General features: G+C 42.4%; 2 protein-coding genes across 5 annotated transcripts; both read right to left on the bottom strand.

Moving 5' to 3' along the window:
* Nucleotides 1–798: 798 nt before the first annotated feature.
* colq (collagen-like tail subunit (single strand of homotrimer) of asymmetric acetylcholinesterase) lies at nucleotides 799–9,851 on the bottom strand. 4 transcript variants are annotated; one of them, XM_046399993.1, is made up of 17 exons: nucleotides 9,016–9,851; nucleotides 8,302–8,411; nucleotides 7,875–7,982; nucleotides 7,065–7,109; nucleotides 6,858–6,884; nucleotides 5,942–6,013; nucleotides 5,585–5,647; nucleotides 5,465–5,491; nucleotides 5,309–5,353; nucleotides 5,154–5,189; nucleotides 4,976–5,056; nucleotides 4,509–4,605; nucleotides 3,823–3,980; nucleotides 3,319–3,438; nucleotides 3,078–3,219; nucleotides 2,868–2,970; nucleotides 799–2,767 (listed from the first exon to the last, which is right to left on the bottom strand). In XM_046399993.1, exons 1-17 carry the CDS (start codon nucleotides 9,110–9,112, stop codon nucleotides 2,698–2,700), a joined length of 1,401 nt encoding a protein of 466 aa, XP_046255949.1. In that variant the 5' UTR covers nucleotides 9,113–9,851; the 3' UTR covers nucleotides 799–2,697. The 4 variants fall into 4 exon arrangements, with proteins under 4 accessions (XP_046255949.1, XP_046255950.1, XP_046255951.1 ...); XM_046399994.1 differs by having other exon boundaries at nucleotides 3,078–3,204; XM_046399995.1 differs by having other exon boundaries at nucleotides 3,823–3,953.
* Nucleotides 9,852–10,002: 151 nt separating this feature from the next.
* Nucleotides 10,003–16,096, bottom strand: hacl1 (2-hydroxyacyl-CoA lyase 1). Its single transcript, XM_046399992.1, has 17 exons — nucleotides 15,839–16,096; nucleotides 15,561–15,665; nucleotides 15,429–15,469; nucleotides 15,254–15,334; nucleotides 15,083–15,155; nucleotides 14,930–15,007; nucleotides 14,716–14,810; nucleotides 14,484–14,596; nucleotides 14,213–14,348; nucleotides 13,665–13,770; nucleotides 13,425–13,508; nucleotides 13,219–13,320; nucleotides 12,905–13,059; nucleotides 12,176–12,337; nucleotides 11,986–12,093; nucleotides 11,682–11,868; nucleotides 10,003–10,363 (listed from the first exon to the last, which is right to left on the bottom strand). Exons 1-17 carry the CDS (start codon nucleotides 15,887–15,889, stop codon nucleotides 10,331–10,333), a joined length of 1,710 nt encoding a protein of 569 aa, XP_046255948.1. The 5' UTR covers nucleotides 15,890–16,096; the 3' UTR covers nucleotides 10,003–10,330.
* Between the last annotated feature and the right edge of the window lie 343 nt (nucleotides 16,097–16,439).

The following is a 16,439-nucleotide window of genomic DNA, read 5'->3' as shown; positions in this document are numbered from 1 at the left end:
ACTTCATTACCAGTGTCTTCCAGAGAGGACAGAAAATCAATCAAATACAAACAGCTTTTAGTTCATGAATTAATTTTAACTTAGGTTCCCAAACTTCACAAATAGAAAACTTCATCTGGGGGTGGAGGGATTCTTCTGTGTGCACAGCAGATCTTTTCATTACAGAGCAGTGGAATCAGGTTGGCCTCTGCATCTTCAATGACATTTAGTGCTGCACTGAGACATCTGTGGTACAAATCTGATTGGCTTGGTTAGGGGAATGTGCCTGATGGGATAAATAAGGCAAAGTAAGCTTTTACTCGGGCATCTGAGCAGACAAATTGTCCTAATGTGATTTAGTAAAAGAAGTACAGCATGCTAATAGAGTTATATGGTCAGGTCCAGCCTCAGAGATCTCTGCTGTGACACTGGCTGGCTGCCCAGGCCCCACCTGTATCGCTGTGCCACATCTCCAGGCACAGACTCAGCTCCGAGGGGGCTTCAACAAGACAGAATGAAAGCCAAAAAACCCCACTGCCATTTCTGAAAACGGCAAGACTTCACTGTGTGGTCTGTTCACCGTTTTGTCTAACGCAGCACTTTGCAAGGAGCTGCTGACAGCATCTCTTTCCCCTCTTGATAGATATCTGCTTTTTTCTACAGTGAGTGCTCTGAAAGAACATCAATAGCATCTCTATCAATGTCCATTTGCTTTTTGCACAGCTTCCAATCACTGTCACCGCTTACTCACGACAGATAGAAATCAGAGCTGCTGACAAACCCCCGGACTGAAGATGCATGCGAAAAGCTGAATGATTTAAATTCCTGTTTTATTTTCATTTCTTTTTAAAATGACCCACAACTACTGTATAAATCATATCAGAATAATGACACAAAATGAACTTTCACTATCCCAGTCACAGTGCATACTATATTTCATAAAGCCTTACAGTACATTATCACATGCATACTATGTTTCAGCATTGTTGTGCATACACAGTACAAGACACAGCACAGCAGCACAGGCCACAGACAGAACATTCAACACACTTTTCCAAAAAGATATTTCAGCTTTGTGCATGGAACAGTTCATCACTATAATGTATGGTGTGTGATACATACAGTACTGAGCTACATTCTGGGCAAAGCAAGACTGATATCTCTTAAGACACCTGCTATGCTGATGAATGCAGTAATTTACAATATAAAGTTTGACAAAGTGGAAGCATTTCACACTCATGGTAGCACAAGCATGCGGAGACAATAAGGTAACAGTCTTTATTTTTCAGTTGCTTGTACGGAAGAATCACTTTAGAACACCTGACTACATCTAAGTACGGCTGAGAAAAGGTCTCCCTTGGCACTGCGACTCATACAGTAGCTTATGGAAAATTTCAGCTTATATCGGCAGAAGTCGTTTTCACCATTGGTGCCCAACACACAGCGGACTACATCTACTCTGTTAAATTTACTGTTGAGTTTCACTGTTGCTGTATATACTGTAAGACAGAAAGACTGGATAAAGAGGTATTAGAGTAAATACAGTAATGACCATAGAACAGACTGGAATTGAACTTCCTCCACTTCTAGCAGCTAACAGACTATCCCGGCTTTCCTGTGCTTTGAGAAAATTAAGGACATAACAGTTTCAAGCCTTCACATACAGTATATTTCATTTCTCACTGAAGCACAGGGAAGAAACTCGATCACACCCGGAGGACTGCACCTTGTTGATACTTTAAAGCTCTTTTTTGAGTTATCTGTGTGCTTCAGCGTACAGTCAATGCCGTTTCGGTTACGAAGAGAATAGTGGAGGAGGCCTTGTGAAAGGTGCTGCGTGGAGCTACACTACCTGTTTGTTCCTGAGAATTGTTTGGATGTGTGAAACCTTGTCCGGACTGGATATCCCTGTGAATACAGTACCACCACAAGCCAAGTCGGCCTTTGGTATATGAGCAGGCACAACAGTCTCACTGAAAATATTACATGCATAATTCACGCACTACACATACTGATCTGACTATATGCCCAGTTTTACCTTCACAACTGAAATTCTTGATGTGATATTGATACTACACAGTGCGAACTTTGTTGTGGCAATAATAAGTAAAGTGATAGGTTACGTGCTTGGATAGTGACAGCTGTAGTCATGATCTCAATAATCTCAGCCTCATGCAAATGCTATGCACCGTCATTCGCGCTGCAGTGGAATACCTGAGGCCACGGCTCTGGATGTCCTACTGCTTCTCTTTCTCAACAGTAACTGGGTCAAGATTAATACACCTCTGGCCCAGCTACTGCCCCACTGCAACATCTCCCATTGGCACATTTAACCAAGTTTCTGCATGGCTGTCACACAACTGTTGCATCCAGAAGCTGATTCCGGTCCAGTCAGGCATGATGAAGAGGCCGGTCTTAAGTCCTGCCTGTTAAGACGGCGTGCAGTTGTCCTGTGCGTTTCCTATGTGTGGTTGAAGGTTTCCACCTCCACAGACCGAGCATAACTTCGAGGAGCTCCGAGGAATCTCAGCAGCAATACAGAGGAGTCATTAATATGTTTTCTTATCTTTTTCTTTTATCATAGAATCAGTGGCTGCCTCTATCTCCAGAGTCTCTTGCTTCAAGCATTATGTTTTTTTTTTTCTGCATGAAAATGTTCCTGTTATGTGTTAAGAAAATAACACACAGAGGATCGCCCTGCACTGTCCAGCTTCCTGCTCAAGTGAAGTACTTGCAGTTTGTGGAGTCAATAACGCAGTAGGGTGTGCACTTGAGGTGACCATATGACCTGCAAAGAAGAAGAAAAACAACATCTGGGTCAGTCTCACATGTCAAAAAAAAAAAAAAACAGTGAAAGGTTTTGTCATAAAGTTGCACACTGTGCTTACCCTGGAAGATATGAATTACATGTCTGGTATCCAAAGTCCTTTCCATCACACTCCTCAGCACCCTCATAGCGGTATCCGTCTCCACAGTAGGCATGTTTGCACTCTGTGGTAAGGGGAGACAGCAGGGGTGGAGGGCGTCACGTTATACATGCACACGAAAGTACAACGAAAGAGCTATTATACACTACCTAACACGGACACATGACTTACTGACGCAGCCGTCAGTGACAACTCTGTTTCTGTCATCACACTCCTCGCCGCTGGAAATCTGCACTATCCCATCACCACAGTAACCTTCATCATCAGGTGCGTTTTCCATGGACTGGAACGGTGTCAACTGGAATGGAAAAGTCTTTTACAGAGTTTAAAAAAAAGTTTTAAACAAAAGGAAAAAATGTGCTTGAAAAGTGTGGAAAATGAAATAATGTGATTTTGCAGCAGGCACTGATACCTGGATTGGCAGCCAGCCATCAATGTCTTTGAAATAAAGAGCTCTCTGGTCCTTGCGGAATGCAAGAGCATTGTCTGCGTGAAGGCGCTCTAGCTCTTCCTCATTGCTCACAACGAATATCTGAACGAAAGGCAAAGTGAGGAAATGCTTCCATTATTAAGTGTGTTTTAAATTATAGGCCTGAGTCCCGATGGAGTAAAATTTTGAGATAGTGAGCATCAAAATTTAATTTTTCAGCTGACATTATGTGTCCCCAAGCAATACCCATCTCCCTGGTTGGCATATTTTTATCTTTCAAAACTTTTTCTCTCTAAATAATTAACTTAGAGGTTATTAAAACTCAACAACCCCAAGTCAAAATAACATCTCATTGCATAATGCCAGCGATATTAAATAAACACAGAATACACATTTTGATAAAAATCCTTAAATTAAATTCTAATTGTGAGTTTTCCCATGATAAAAATATGATAAATGAATGCCATTTCGCATTTAAGTCCTCACCGCTGGTACTTTGGGGTAGTTTCCTCTGGAGGGATAATCATCAAATGGAGAAGTACTGAGAGAGCTGCAGCTACACTTTCCAGGAGGCCCTGGTGGACCACGTGCACCCTTTGTTCCAACCATGTACAGTCCTAAACACATAGAGAGAGGAGGAAATACTAAATAAAAAGACAAGAAGTACAAAAAGGCAAGCAGAAAAATTGACTTAGACATCACAAAATATTTTATAGTCAAAGTCAAGTGTGAGAATACAGGCTATTCTATTCATCTATCAAGACACAAACACGATAAACTCAGTTCATCCATGAACCTCATCAAGATAACAAATGTCACATCAACTATCTGTTGACATCATACTTGTAAAACTGTATGGAGGCTCGCCATCTGTGAATCCATTTTTATAACATGATGTCATGAAGACGGCATCTAGTTTCGTCTCAGGAGATAAAGTTTCTCCGGTGCTAAATACAACTACCGGTGTTACCTCTTACACTGGTCTAAAGTGTGCTTCCCTTTTGCTGACAGGAGTGTTTGCTACTCCTCACAGCAGCGTTTCACACACTCTCAGAGAACAGAGCATGTACAAATTCAAATTCATGACCCGACTGAACAGTATGTTCATTTTAAAAACAGCATCTTCAAAGAGTTTTAAGTCTGTTGTGACATTTCTCAGAAAAAGTTCTCACCTGTGGCAGGTAATCCAGGAGGACCAGGGTGGCCTGCAGGGCCCTGGGGGCCTGCAGGTCCCATAGGACCAACACTACCCAGGTCTCCTTTCACTCCCTGAAACATGTTCAAAATAAATACATTTTAAAACATTCCTTTACATAATGTTTACATTCTGAGCACATAACTTTTTCACATGAATATAAATTATAATTAACTTAATTAAGAAATAATTATCAGACAAATAACAACAACAGATAATAAATAACAAAAATATAATGAATTACATGCATGTTTGCTACTGGAAGCAACATCTCTGCTCCGTGCACTTTCAGTTTTGCCTGCATGCTTAATCTATTTGCTCCACAACAATTACTTTTCCTCTGCTCAAAAGATCCCATTGTGCAGTCAAAGTGGAGGCACGATTCAATACATTACGGTTTTAAAACAATGCAACCAGAATGTCACATTCCCACAACCTCCTCACCTGCTTGCCTCTCTTTCCTGGTCGGCCTGTGGGTCCTCTGTTTCCTGAGATTCCAGGTTCTCCCTTTGGACCCATTTCCCCCTGCACAACAAATCAGATCAACTCAAATCAGATTTGGAAAGCTGCAACTCAGTGGAGCAAATTTAAAAACTCCTTCTTGTGTGAATGCATTTCTCACTTTTTGTCCAAGCATCCCTGGGAAACCCATTGCACCCTGTGGATAAAGAACAGTAAATCACACATATACATTTATCATTACATGTATACATGTGTACATATGCACTATAGCTCTACTACATTCATTTGCAAGAACCCCAGTCATAAACTGTCCACCTTGTCGCCTTTCACTCCTCTCTCGCCATGATCACCTCGTGAACCCTGATGGAACAGATTACAGTGTGTTACATAACATGCACAACAGAAAACATGTTCATCATTTTATCTTATTACATTTTCTACTCAATGATAATCACAAAAATAGCCACATACCTTTTCCCCTTTATACCCAGGCAGACCCTACAGTTAAAGAAAGAAAATATCCAAGATGAAATGAAGTACTTTGAAAGTGAGATCATCCCACATCAGTGGTGTACATAACATAGATCATACCCGTGGCCCAATTGGTCCTCTGGCTCCAGGTAAACCCATCAGCCCTGGGTCACCTTTCTCACCCTGACACAGGAGGAAAACATGAGCAATAAGACAAATGTGGACTGGCTTCTTTTCAAAATATCATCCCCACCCCCAAACGAACACATTGTGAGTACTGACGAGAGTGCAGGTACTTTTGTACTATTTCAATCAAGCGTCAACATAAAAAAGATTATCTTCATGTTACATGTTTCATTGCACAAATGGCACAGAGCTAACGCTAATCCACATTCCCTTATCTTGGCTCCTGCTGGTCTCATGTCATGCCATATGTCACTATAGCATCATCTATGTTATGAGGACTGACTTACTCACTTTGGGCCCACTTGGTCCTGGCCATCCAGCTGGTCCCTGCTTCCCAGGAAGGCCAGGAGGACCCGTCCGACCCTAACAGGAGAAATCAAATTGAACACATGATCTCAGATACCTTTTAAGACGAACAAAACAATGACTGCCACAGCTAAAGAGGCAGTTAAGTGTTAATGAAATGTCCATATGCTTTGCAGGTGAAAAAAAAAATCCAACTGCAGGATTTGCTGCATAAGCTGACAGCCTGCTTGTTATGGTGTTTATCAGACACTGCTGCACACGTGGGGGGAGGGGGAGAATGACTTTAACGAGCCCTGTCACTTTGCTCTCTTTAATTAAATGATGGGCTGTATATAGAACAGGAGCCCATGCTTGTGGGAAATAAAATGATTTATGACCTGGCTGAAGCACTAAACTAAATTGCCCTGCAGTGCTGCAAAGCTGCTCAGTCAGGCCACCAGTCAGCTGAAGCTCTCCCACCGGACCGCTTTCACTGCTCAATCACAACGACTGATCATTTAGGGAGATCACTTCTCTCCCGCACGCCCTGATCAAACCCTGCATCCGGAGCTTTCGATAAAGCCGTGTGCGAGAGGGAGGGGCATCTGACAGGGAGGCATGATGCTGGGTGTCTTTGTGGGGTCAACAGAGAGGCAATTTCCCTCTGTGAGAGGAGACCTGCATGTTAACTCTGTCTGCCATCAAAACAGCCTGTCTCAGCAGCTCTGCATCCCTTTGCGTCCTGTCAGTGTGGCTGTGCTGTCTCCTGTCAAGGTTGTACTTGCTCACAATTTCTTGGAGCACACAACCAGGCACTGGCAGCACTCTGAGTTACAGCTAGTGAGCAGGCGGAGGCAGCACATCTCATTTTTGAATAAATCCACTTAGCGGAGAATATGGAGTGATTAATGGGGACTCTCACCTTTTGCCCAGGTCTTCCGATTTCTCCCTGACAACAGGATGCGGAGGAGGGGACAAGGACAGCGGTTATTTAATACACTTTCAGCAAGTATCTTTGTGTGCGACAGGTTAAGTGGACTCTAGCTTCCAAAATAATGAGCAGCTTGTAAAGTGTATAATGAGCCCACAAATTATCTGGAACTAGAACATGGGGAAGTAAACTGTTTACCTTTTCTCCCTTAGGCCCTCCTATCCCAGGTAATCCAGGTGGCCCCTGATGAGCATAAAAAAAACAATAAATTTATTGAATATGCTCATAAATCACACAGATATCTATCTAAATTAGTTTTTTTTCCCACAACATCCCACCACAAAGGCACGACTGCTTCTGGAAACCCACAGCTGCAGTTTCAATTAGCTAAAGGCTGAGCAGCCACTATTGATTTAAAAACTACCTTGTGGGTCTCTTCTGATAAATTCAATTGCTGCTACACTCCAGCTGGTGCTGTAAAAGCCTGACATTGGCAAAGCTTTAAAAATGATTTGGTAATCCTGCTTCTGAAATGTTGGCATATCAAGCACCCACTGAACCAAAATGTCTTAATATCTTTCATCACCAGAGTACACAAACAGAGGCTTGTGTTGGTAATCCCTGGAATTTACGCAACCCAGTACGCCTTTCCAGGCAGACAGCTCTTCGGACGGTTTCTGAGAATGATGTGTGGCACACTGGCAGACAGTGGAAAAAGGCTATTTGTGTCTGAGCTAAATGTAGAGCGTTAATGGGTTGCTGTGTTGCAAGGGCCAGAGAAATCCCCATCCCGTCCACTGCAGGAACTGTCAAGTTGGAGGGAAGACGGGGGGTAATATAGTGCAGGAGTCTTAATTCTTGACGCCTTGAACCTATGCAGACCCCAACGCGAAAGTAACACAGTCAGTCGAATTGTTGGAGGTGTGTTGGAATGTAATGGTGAAGGCAAGATAGCAGATCTAAAGTACAGTGTTAATGCTGGGTAACCATGATGAGCACGGATCCTACCTCAATCCCAGGGGGACCAGCAGGTCCACGGGGGCCTCGAACACAGGCAGAACCTTTGTCCTCATTGCCCTGCTCTGAGTCACCACCATGATATGAAATGTCCTCATTCTGTAGATTGCAAATAAAAATAGCCATTCAATTTTGACACAAATGCTGCACAGAAGAGAACCAACAGATTGACTCCTTTATAATTTTATGGTCTTGATTAAAAAGTTTGTGTCTGTAATTCATCCCTTCTTAAAGCAATAAGTCCCAACCCACAGCAAACGGCTTGCTAAGTCGTTCCTTCCTGCAAATGTGCTCCGCCAACTGAGTATTTTAAAGGTGTCATTCAGGGGTCAAAAGACAGTAAGTAGTTTGGATATCACCCAAGGACATATCAACAGACAGATATTCCACAAGAGAAAGTCACATGACTTTGACTCACATGAGCGTGGCGGCGCCAAAGTGAAGGGGGTGGAGGAAACAGTGGGGGTGGAGGCGGACTCAGTAAACAGCATGGGCTGAATCTCCTCTGCTGCTCTTGGGGTCTGAGAGCTGTGCAAGGTGTGCATGCAGGCAGTGACGCCAGGTGTCGACATTAGGAGGAAACAATCGCAACAGGTCATGTTAATGTGCTGTCTTAATTTATGCCACAACTGATCGTGAATCCTGATTTAAAGAGAGACACATGGGCATGCATGGACGACTGAGGCCCGTCATGTCATGTCATCATCAACAAATATCCCACACATTCAATAAAAAAAACTGGATAAATAAAAGAGGTTTGAGCATGCATAAGCAGCATAAGTAACGGCTAAACAGGTGCAAACTGTCAAATCATGACACCGGTCCAGCAGAGTTCCTAGAGCTGGGTGCCTGTGCCTCTCACTGAGGGACTGGAGCTGGTCTTGCTATTTATAGAGGCATTTGAAGGCTACCTCATGGGTGACAAGAAAATAAACACAAGCGTATTTTACAAACATAATAAGCTCAAAATGAACCCTAGAACTAGACATTTAGTATCCATGCTTTTACAGCCCAACTCTCTCCACACCTGTGCATGCATAGCACTGTATGTACAGCACAGTTTCCTCATACACACACACACCCACGCAGACACATACACAGAGGATCAGGCTTGGGATTACAACATCCTTACCTGTTGGGAATGAAATAAAACTGTCCGGAAAAGAAGACTGAGCCAGGCCACAACAAAACCAGAGGGGCAGATACAGTCCAAGTGTTAGAAGAGTCATGCTGCTCCAGATAGTTGCCTGACTTTACTTCTGAGCCACAGCAGCCCTCACACGCTGCTTTCTCTCTCCCTCTCTCCTCACTGTCCTCTCCCTCTGCTCCCCTCCCTCTCTGCTCGCTCTGCTCTGCCTCCTTTACGCCCTCAGATGAGGGTACGCCGACCAATGCCCATTAAATCTTTCCTCTGCATCAGTGTGCGCTAAAATTACAGGAGACAGCCTGCCAGCTGCTACGGGTGCCAATATTAGATCTCTACTACTGCAGGGGGTGCCTTTTGTTGTTTCCACTGCTCTCGTAGGGAGACTTATTATGACCAACCCATGGTGGGCATTTCTGAAAGAGATTCAAACAGGCATGAGGGTCTCATTTGTGCACTCTCAGGCGACTCTCATCAGTATACTAGTCTCGTATTTGTTTTTGTCTGATTTGTCAGTACTGTGCATCCCCCTCTGCATTGTGGAGTCCATTTAGTCCAGGCCAGGCCTTTGCTTTTATTTTTCCTTCCAGTCTGTCCCAAAAAATTAAGTGCCTGGATTTCTAAGGAGGCTCTCTGGGGGATGTGAGAGCCATAAACAAATTAGTAATAGAGACAACATTACTTCTCAACAGAAGCAATGAGAAAGTTGTTTGTTTTACTTAGACTAAATGAGCATGAGTGAAATCAACTCTCATGCTTAAGGTCTGCACATGATTATGTAAGGATGCACTGTGACATAAATTAACACACAAATATTAACCTAATAAAAACTGATCACACTGTACACTCACTCATTTTTTCTAAGCTTTGCCTGTATTCACATAAAAACAAGGTGCGAGTTCAAAGGAAGGTGTAAATTTATGTGTCTGCAGACACATTTTTAACAACAAGTTGACCATAAAATTACATCATCACTTTTGCAGCATTTTTAAAAGTTTATTGAGCCCTTATAATCCATGTTATGCTCATAATTATCACCTTGAAATGTATTATGTGAAAGAAAGTAAAAACACTGATTTGACATAAAGGATGTTCATTGGATATATAAAAATGTTTTGTTTTTGTTCTAAACATTTTAAATCTACCATGTAGTAAGAATTAATACAAATATTTAATTATTTCATGGAAACAATTACAAAGAACAAAAGCAGCTTCATACTTTCCCAGTATGAAGCTGCACAGGAAAACTGTGACTTCTGGTCTGATAATGTTCTGAACAGAGGAAGAAGATCCCTCTTTCAGTCTATAAGTTGGAGCGTGTGAGCCAAGGGAATTCCTGGAAACACAGACAACACAGCATTACATTAGACCTCCTGAGATGTTAGAGCTCTTTTTTCTATTGGGCCTTTTGTGGCACATGTGCATGTTGACTCCATTTAGTCTTGACATTCATTCAAAAAGTTATGCCAGACAAAATAGTTAATCTTCATCCATTGTCTTTGACTTAACTTTAAACCTGAATATGGATAACAGTCAGGAAGCAGACAATGAGGGCAACACACCTCAAATAAGGGGACTAACAACTAAGTCTTTCTACTGGTAACCATGGAGCTCGGCACCATGGACACAGCCTTCAATACGCCCTTCAAACATGTCAGCAAAGGGGTTGCATGGATACATTCAACATAAACACAGAGGACTATGCTTTCTAATTATGGGGACTCTGAAATAGAAAGGTCAGGTTGGTGTGAGGTGCAGGGGATGTGACTGGAATACAACAATTCTGGTGTGCACCTGGAGTGCATGGATTACTGTTAAGCAAGGCATGTCAGTCACATAAACCTATAAGGAAGAGATGAGAGTCAAGTAAACAACAAGCTGCTTGTTGCTTTACACTAATCAAGAGTCGAAACGCTGCAGCTTTTAATTGGGCTTTACTGCTGTGACTGTCAATGTCATTCAAGTCATTGTCCATCTTCGCCCCAGTCTACTTCCTGTGGCGCATCAGGTAAAAAAGAAACAGGCGCCGAGTCTGCCTTGCAACCTCTGGTCATACATTCCGTCATGAGCCTGAAGTGTTCACTGTCATCACCCCATGTCTGCAAGGGCACTGGGCCTCAAGGGAATGAAATGCGGTATGGGATGAGACTTAAGATCTTAAACGTTAGGGCCAATGCCAGGTTTCTTTTCAGTCCCGATTCTCCAGAAGTCAGCAAAAAGTGTGCATGAGCTGTGATTTTGAGCAGCCTTAGGCCCTCCACATTTCACCTGTTAGGGGCTTTGGTTAAGGGTTAGCCTGGACATGTGGATGCAGTCATTAACATTTATTGCAAAGCTTAAATGTCTCACCATAAATTCAAATGGCAGACAAGAAACCCTCAATACTGACTGTGTTGGAGAAAAACCTGACAAACTGATGTAACGATAACATTTTAAGCACCAAAACAGTTGCATTGCAGCATCAATTACACCCTCAACCAGCAGAGGGTGTGGCACTTCCACAGGACCGATTCCATCGTTACAGTTGAAGAAGCCTTTCAACTTAATGGGGACTTCAACTTTACAATAAAAATCTGGATTATTTCAGTTTAACCTGTACTTCTCAGGATGACTGAGATGACTCATATATTATTATATATAGTTGTGAAAGTTACCTGTTGTTTTCTGTCAGAGGAGGGATCAATAAGCACATTAAGCAGACTTGGTCGCTCCCAATCACTTAAGCTAAGCTGTAAAGCACTGCGCAGCTCCTCCACGGTCCTCACCAGGAACCCTCGACCTCCAAACGCTGTCATGACCTCATCATAGCGTGCCTCAGGTAGGAGGGCCACAGGTGGGGCTCTGACAAGCAATATGATGATCCAAGATATCTTTCATTACATTTCACAGCTGATTATATGCAGGAAACCATAATAGTGAATGCACTGTGATGAACTGATGGCCTACAATATGACTCACATAGAAGCCAGATCTCCTATTTTTGCCATTTCTTTCCACGTATCAGGATCCACTCCACTGTAAATACCATTGTTATTGATCACTATGATGACAACAGGTAGATTATACCTGTTAAGAAAAGAGAGTATAATTAAGAAACAGTAGGGACTGAAGTGTATATATTGTCTAGAAAGGGAGGCGACCAACCCACCTGCACATGGTTTCAACCTCCATGCCTGAAAATCCAAAGGCACTGTCTCCCTCCACACAGACTATCCTTTGGCCTTTAGCATTCTCGCTTCTCTCCACAGCAGCTGCTGCTATTGCAAAACCAAGGCCTACTCCCATTGTTCCAAACGTACCAGCATCTAACCTGCAGGATCATCGGGATTAGCTAACAACAATATTCTAAAATTTCCAGAGACTTTAAAGCTTACCTTAGTCTGTCACAGTGAAAGGACACGTGGGTGCATGATTGTTTTGTTTGGAATTAACTGCTTGTAAGGAATAAAAGTGCACCTGATCGTGTGAAAACTGTTACAGCTCCCTGACAGTTTGTACAAGAGGTTGTGAAATAGGTGAATTTTTGAAGGACGATACAGTATCCATAGTTTGTAGCAGAAAAAGCCTTGTACATATTTCTTCGGGTCATTAGTACGAGGAATAATTAATGCCTCTTGTTTTAAAATAATTTCAACAATTTTATTATCAGTTAAGAGTATATAATATATCTCTGTGTTTTCTGTTATTTGACTTTTAATTTGAAACTTCGACATGTTACTTCAAACCCCTACATTATAACAGACTGTTAGCTGTTCTAATTAACTGTTCTAATAACCCCCCCCCTACAGAATGTGCATTCTTGTGTACAGTTGAGTTTAAACACATAACACAACTGAGATGTGCTCCTTTAAGCACTGCTTTAATGAGACTGTCTTGCCTGTGTCGAGGTAGGTAGTTGTTCAGCATAGTGCGTCCTATGTCCATAGTATTTGCACCCTCGCTTACAATGATGCAGTCATGTGGCAGCAGCTGGGAAATGTGATGAAACACCGTGTAGTAGTTCATGGGCACTGTGGACTGAAGAGCGAGCGTCTGCGGATAGAAGAAGGGCATGCATACATAACAATACAATATACACCATCTAAATGGATCAAATGCATTCTTGCATTAAATCAATGTGGTATACTGATAAAAAGACAGAGAAACAACATGCATTGACATGTCACAGGTTTGTCGACAGTTTAAATGCACCTTTGATATTTTCGCGTTAGCAGCAACTTTGTCCTTCAGTGTTTTCCACCACTCTGTATCAGAGCGATATTTCCAGCCGTCTTTATGCACACACTCCAGGAGCTAAAGAAAAACAGATCAAAGACATAACAACTTTCCACACACTCACTAAGCTGTTCTCTTATAGTTTATATTTCAAGCACATCAGGTGAATCATTTGCAGTTACCTGAGTCATAGCAGCATTGATGTCTCCTAGCAGAGCAACAGCCGGCCTCACATTGTTCCCCATCTCCTCCGCACAAAGGTCAACCTGCATACAATTTTATTTTCAACCAATGCTGAAGTTAGCATGTACATACACTGTTAGATTTATACAAGTAAGATATTCTAGACAGTATTTTTGAACATGTCAAAGGCAACATGATTTTGCAGAAATCAAAGACATCTGGCTCGGTCATTTATATACCTGAATGATTTTGACATTGGGGTCAAATCTGGGTGGCAGACCAAAATGCAGGATCCAATTCAGCCTGGCTCCGAGCAGAAGCACAACATCAGCCTGGAGAAGAGCTCTTGGATCGCAGAAACCATGGAGGTGAGGGCAACGGTGCGTGAAGACAAACAAAACCGACAAACAAATAAATAAATGGTGTAATACAAAACTTTACTTAATACATTATTTACTTAATGTGTTCAATTTAACACAGATTTTATATTATTACACAGACTTATTCTCTGCCCGGCAACGTATTAGCAGCAATTTAAAAAGTTGACACAGAACCACAGACTGTGGACTGGGACTTCAGTTATGCTGCCAACCTGGCTTTTGGACAAGAGTACATTTTACTGAGTTTATGTTTATATTTACTCCTAAAAACCTGTATTTATACCAATGATCTGTGCATAATATACAGCCATTCATGAGTGTTGGAGGCTCAGAATGGTTCTTACATATAAAAGTAGATTTTTTTTTTTTGATTCCCTCACATTTTTTATAGTGAAAAGAGGGCTGACCTTGAGCGTGCAGCAGCCACACAGTTGGGATGATCATCAGGAAGGACCCCCTTCCCCATGGGGGTGGGCAGAAACGGCAGACCGCTCATCTCCACAAACTGCCTCAAAGCGGTTTCTGCTCGGCCGTAGGCTGCTCCTGTTTATGCACAACAAGGCTCTTCATGACTGACGCAATGTACTACTCTGACTGAGGGATGGAGGAAATGTAGGGATTCTAGCTTATTCAGGGCAATATTCCAAGAGACATTTAACATGTTTCATTTAATGTTACCTTTGCCAATGATGATTAAGGGTCTTTTAGCTGCTTTCAAAACAGAGACTGCTTCAGTGACTGCCCCGCGGTCGGCGAAACTAACCGGTGGAGATGGACAGCAGGACACAACTCTGCAGGGAGAAACACTCTTTGAATGACCACACATCTGGAATCACAAAAGCGATACTATGCACAAAAAAACATTTAAAACAAATTTTAAAAAAAACAAAACAAAAAAAAGACAACAAACCTGACTTTGCTCCTGTCCACTTTAGCATTGACCATGTCCCCTGCAATATCCACATAACAAGCACCTGGACGCCCATACATGCTTGTTCGAACTGCCTGTGAGCAAACAAACACAATAAAAACCAACTTGTGTTAATGCCACAATGGTAGTCTGCTGTGGTAAAAAAACAAGACCAACAAGGATGAGACAGACAATGTACCAGTAAGGAGGTTACCTTCTCTACCACTGAGGGGATGGCTTCCAGACTGCTGGGTCTAGCAGAGAACTTGCTATAAAGGCGACTTGCTTCCACCTAGCAACAAATGAACAACTGTGTCAATTTAATGAAGCATCAACATTCCAAAACCCACATGAAGACATTCATTACCTGCGGAAACTCCTGAAAGGCTCCCGCTGTTTCCTGGTTTCGGTCCGAGGACCCTCCAATAACAACCACTGGCCTGTGCAAAACCAAAATGCACTTAATAAACCAGGTCATACAGGTGCTATGTTAGAACTGTAGGCACACACAGCTGCATATACGCAGCATCAGTCTTACCAGCAGTTAACATTAGCGTTTGCCATTCCACCCAGGGCATGAATTAGTCCAGGTCCAGACACCACCAGGCAGGCACCTGGTCTGGATACAAGCGAGCACAGGATATGACAACATGTGAGATACAAAGAGACACAGCAGCTGCTCGCAGTATTCCGTTAGTCACTAAATGTCTTACCTCCCAGTGAGGTATCCAATGGCTGATGCCGCATAACATGCCTGTTTTGTGACAGAATTTATTGTATGGTAAAACATCAGTGTAATGTTGCTGTTAGAGACTGTGAACGCAGATTAACGTGAAGTGGTTTACCGCTTGTTCGTTACGCATTCCCACGTATTTGATCCCAGCAGCCTGAGCAGCCATCGCCACCTCAATGACAGGAACGCCAACTATCCCAAACATGTATTCCACTCTCTGCGAGGAGAGAAACGACTCTTTCACAAAAAGACACTGAAACATGCGACTTTTGACAGTACACAGTGGGGTATTAAACGCTTTTCGATGTATTCAGAGTTAACTTAACTTGACCGGGCAGTGCTTGAACTTTAACACACTTTATTACCTCATGTGTTTTTAAACGTTTTTACCTGAGTCTTCAGGGACTCGGCAATCAGTTGAGCACCCGTCACTTCGTCCATGGCTCTGAAGTTAGCTACGAGTTGTTGCTATACTGTCGTGTTCCTGACGTTATACCTACAAGTAAGGACAAACTGTCTGAAACTAACAAATGCAAGCTATACGAACAAGTTCAGGACTTGTGTTTGCTACAACCTCCGTTTGTCTCTGAATCCGCCCCGTTCCTGTCGCTTCCGGGTTGTAGGCCAATCACAGAAGTCACTGCGTATGACCTCACAAAAGGAGTATTACACATTACATAGGCTGACTGATTTAGTTTTCTAACTACGATTTTCTGACTTTGTGACTTCTGCAGACACTGCTGAAGAGTTCAACCTGTTCTAGTTGATTAATTGTATGGATTTTTAGTTTATAATTAAATCTTTTAATAACTCATTATAAGTTATAACATGTTTAAGGTTATATGATTTTATTTTAAATAAACCTAGATCATTATATTGTTCAAATCATTGCTGTTTTGGAAAAAGAGGCTGAACAGTGAATCACTTGTCATCCATCCATCCATACATCATCTATCACTGCTTATCCTGTGCAGAGTAACAGGGGACTGGA

Source organism: Scatophagus argus, chromosome 9 (assembly GCF_020382885.2).
Source record: "Scatophagus argus isolate fScaArg1 chromosome 9, fScaArg1.pri, whole genome shotgun sequence".
NCBI lineage: Eukaryota > Metazoa > Chordata > Actinopteri > Scatophagidae > Scatophagus > Scatophagus argus.
This window is presented reverse-complemented; position numbering and strand designations above follow the sequence as displayed.

Bases quoted from the DNA above. Each gene is read 5' to 3' on its own strand.
- colq (XM_046399993.1), bottom strand. From the start codon at position 9,112: ATGACTCTTCTAACACTTGGACTGTATCTGCCCCTCTGGTTTTGTTGT. The intron at 6,885-7,064 runs GTAAACAGTTTA...TCCTGTTGTCAG, and splicing joins GAGGGCCTAAGGGAGAAAAG to GGAGAAATCGGAAGACCTGG. The intron at 5,190-5,308 runs GTGGACAGTTTA...CTTTATCCACAG, and splicing joins GAGGAGTGAAAGGCGACAAG to GGTGCAATGGGTTTCCCAGG.
- hacl1 (XM_046399992.1), bottom strand. From the start codon at position 15,889: ATGGACGAAGTGACGGGTGCTCAACTGATTGCCGAGTCCCTGAAGACT. The intron at 12,338-12,904 runs GCAAGACAGTCT...ATGATCCTGCAG, and splicing joins AACTACCTACCTCGACACAG to GTTAGATGCTGGTACGTTTG. The intron at 12,094-12,175 runs GTGGGTTGGTCG...TTTTCTTAACAG, and splicing joins GAGGTTGAAACCATGTGCAG to GTATAATCTACCTGTTGTCA.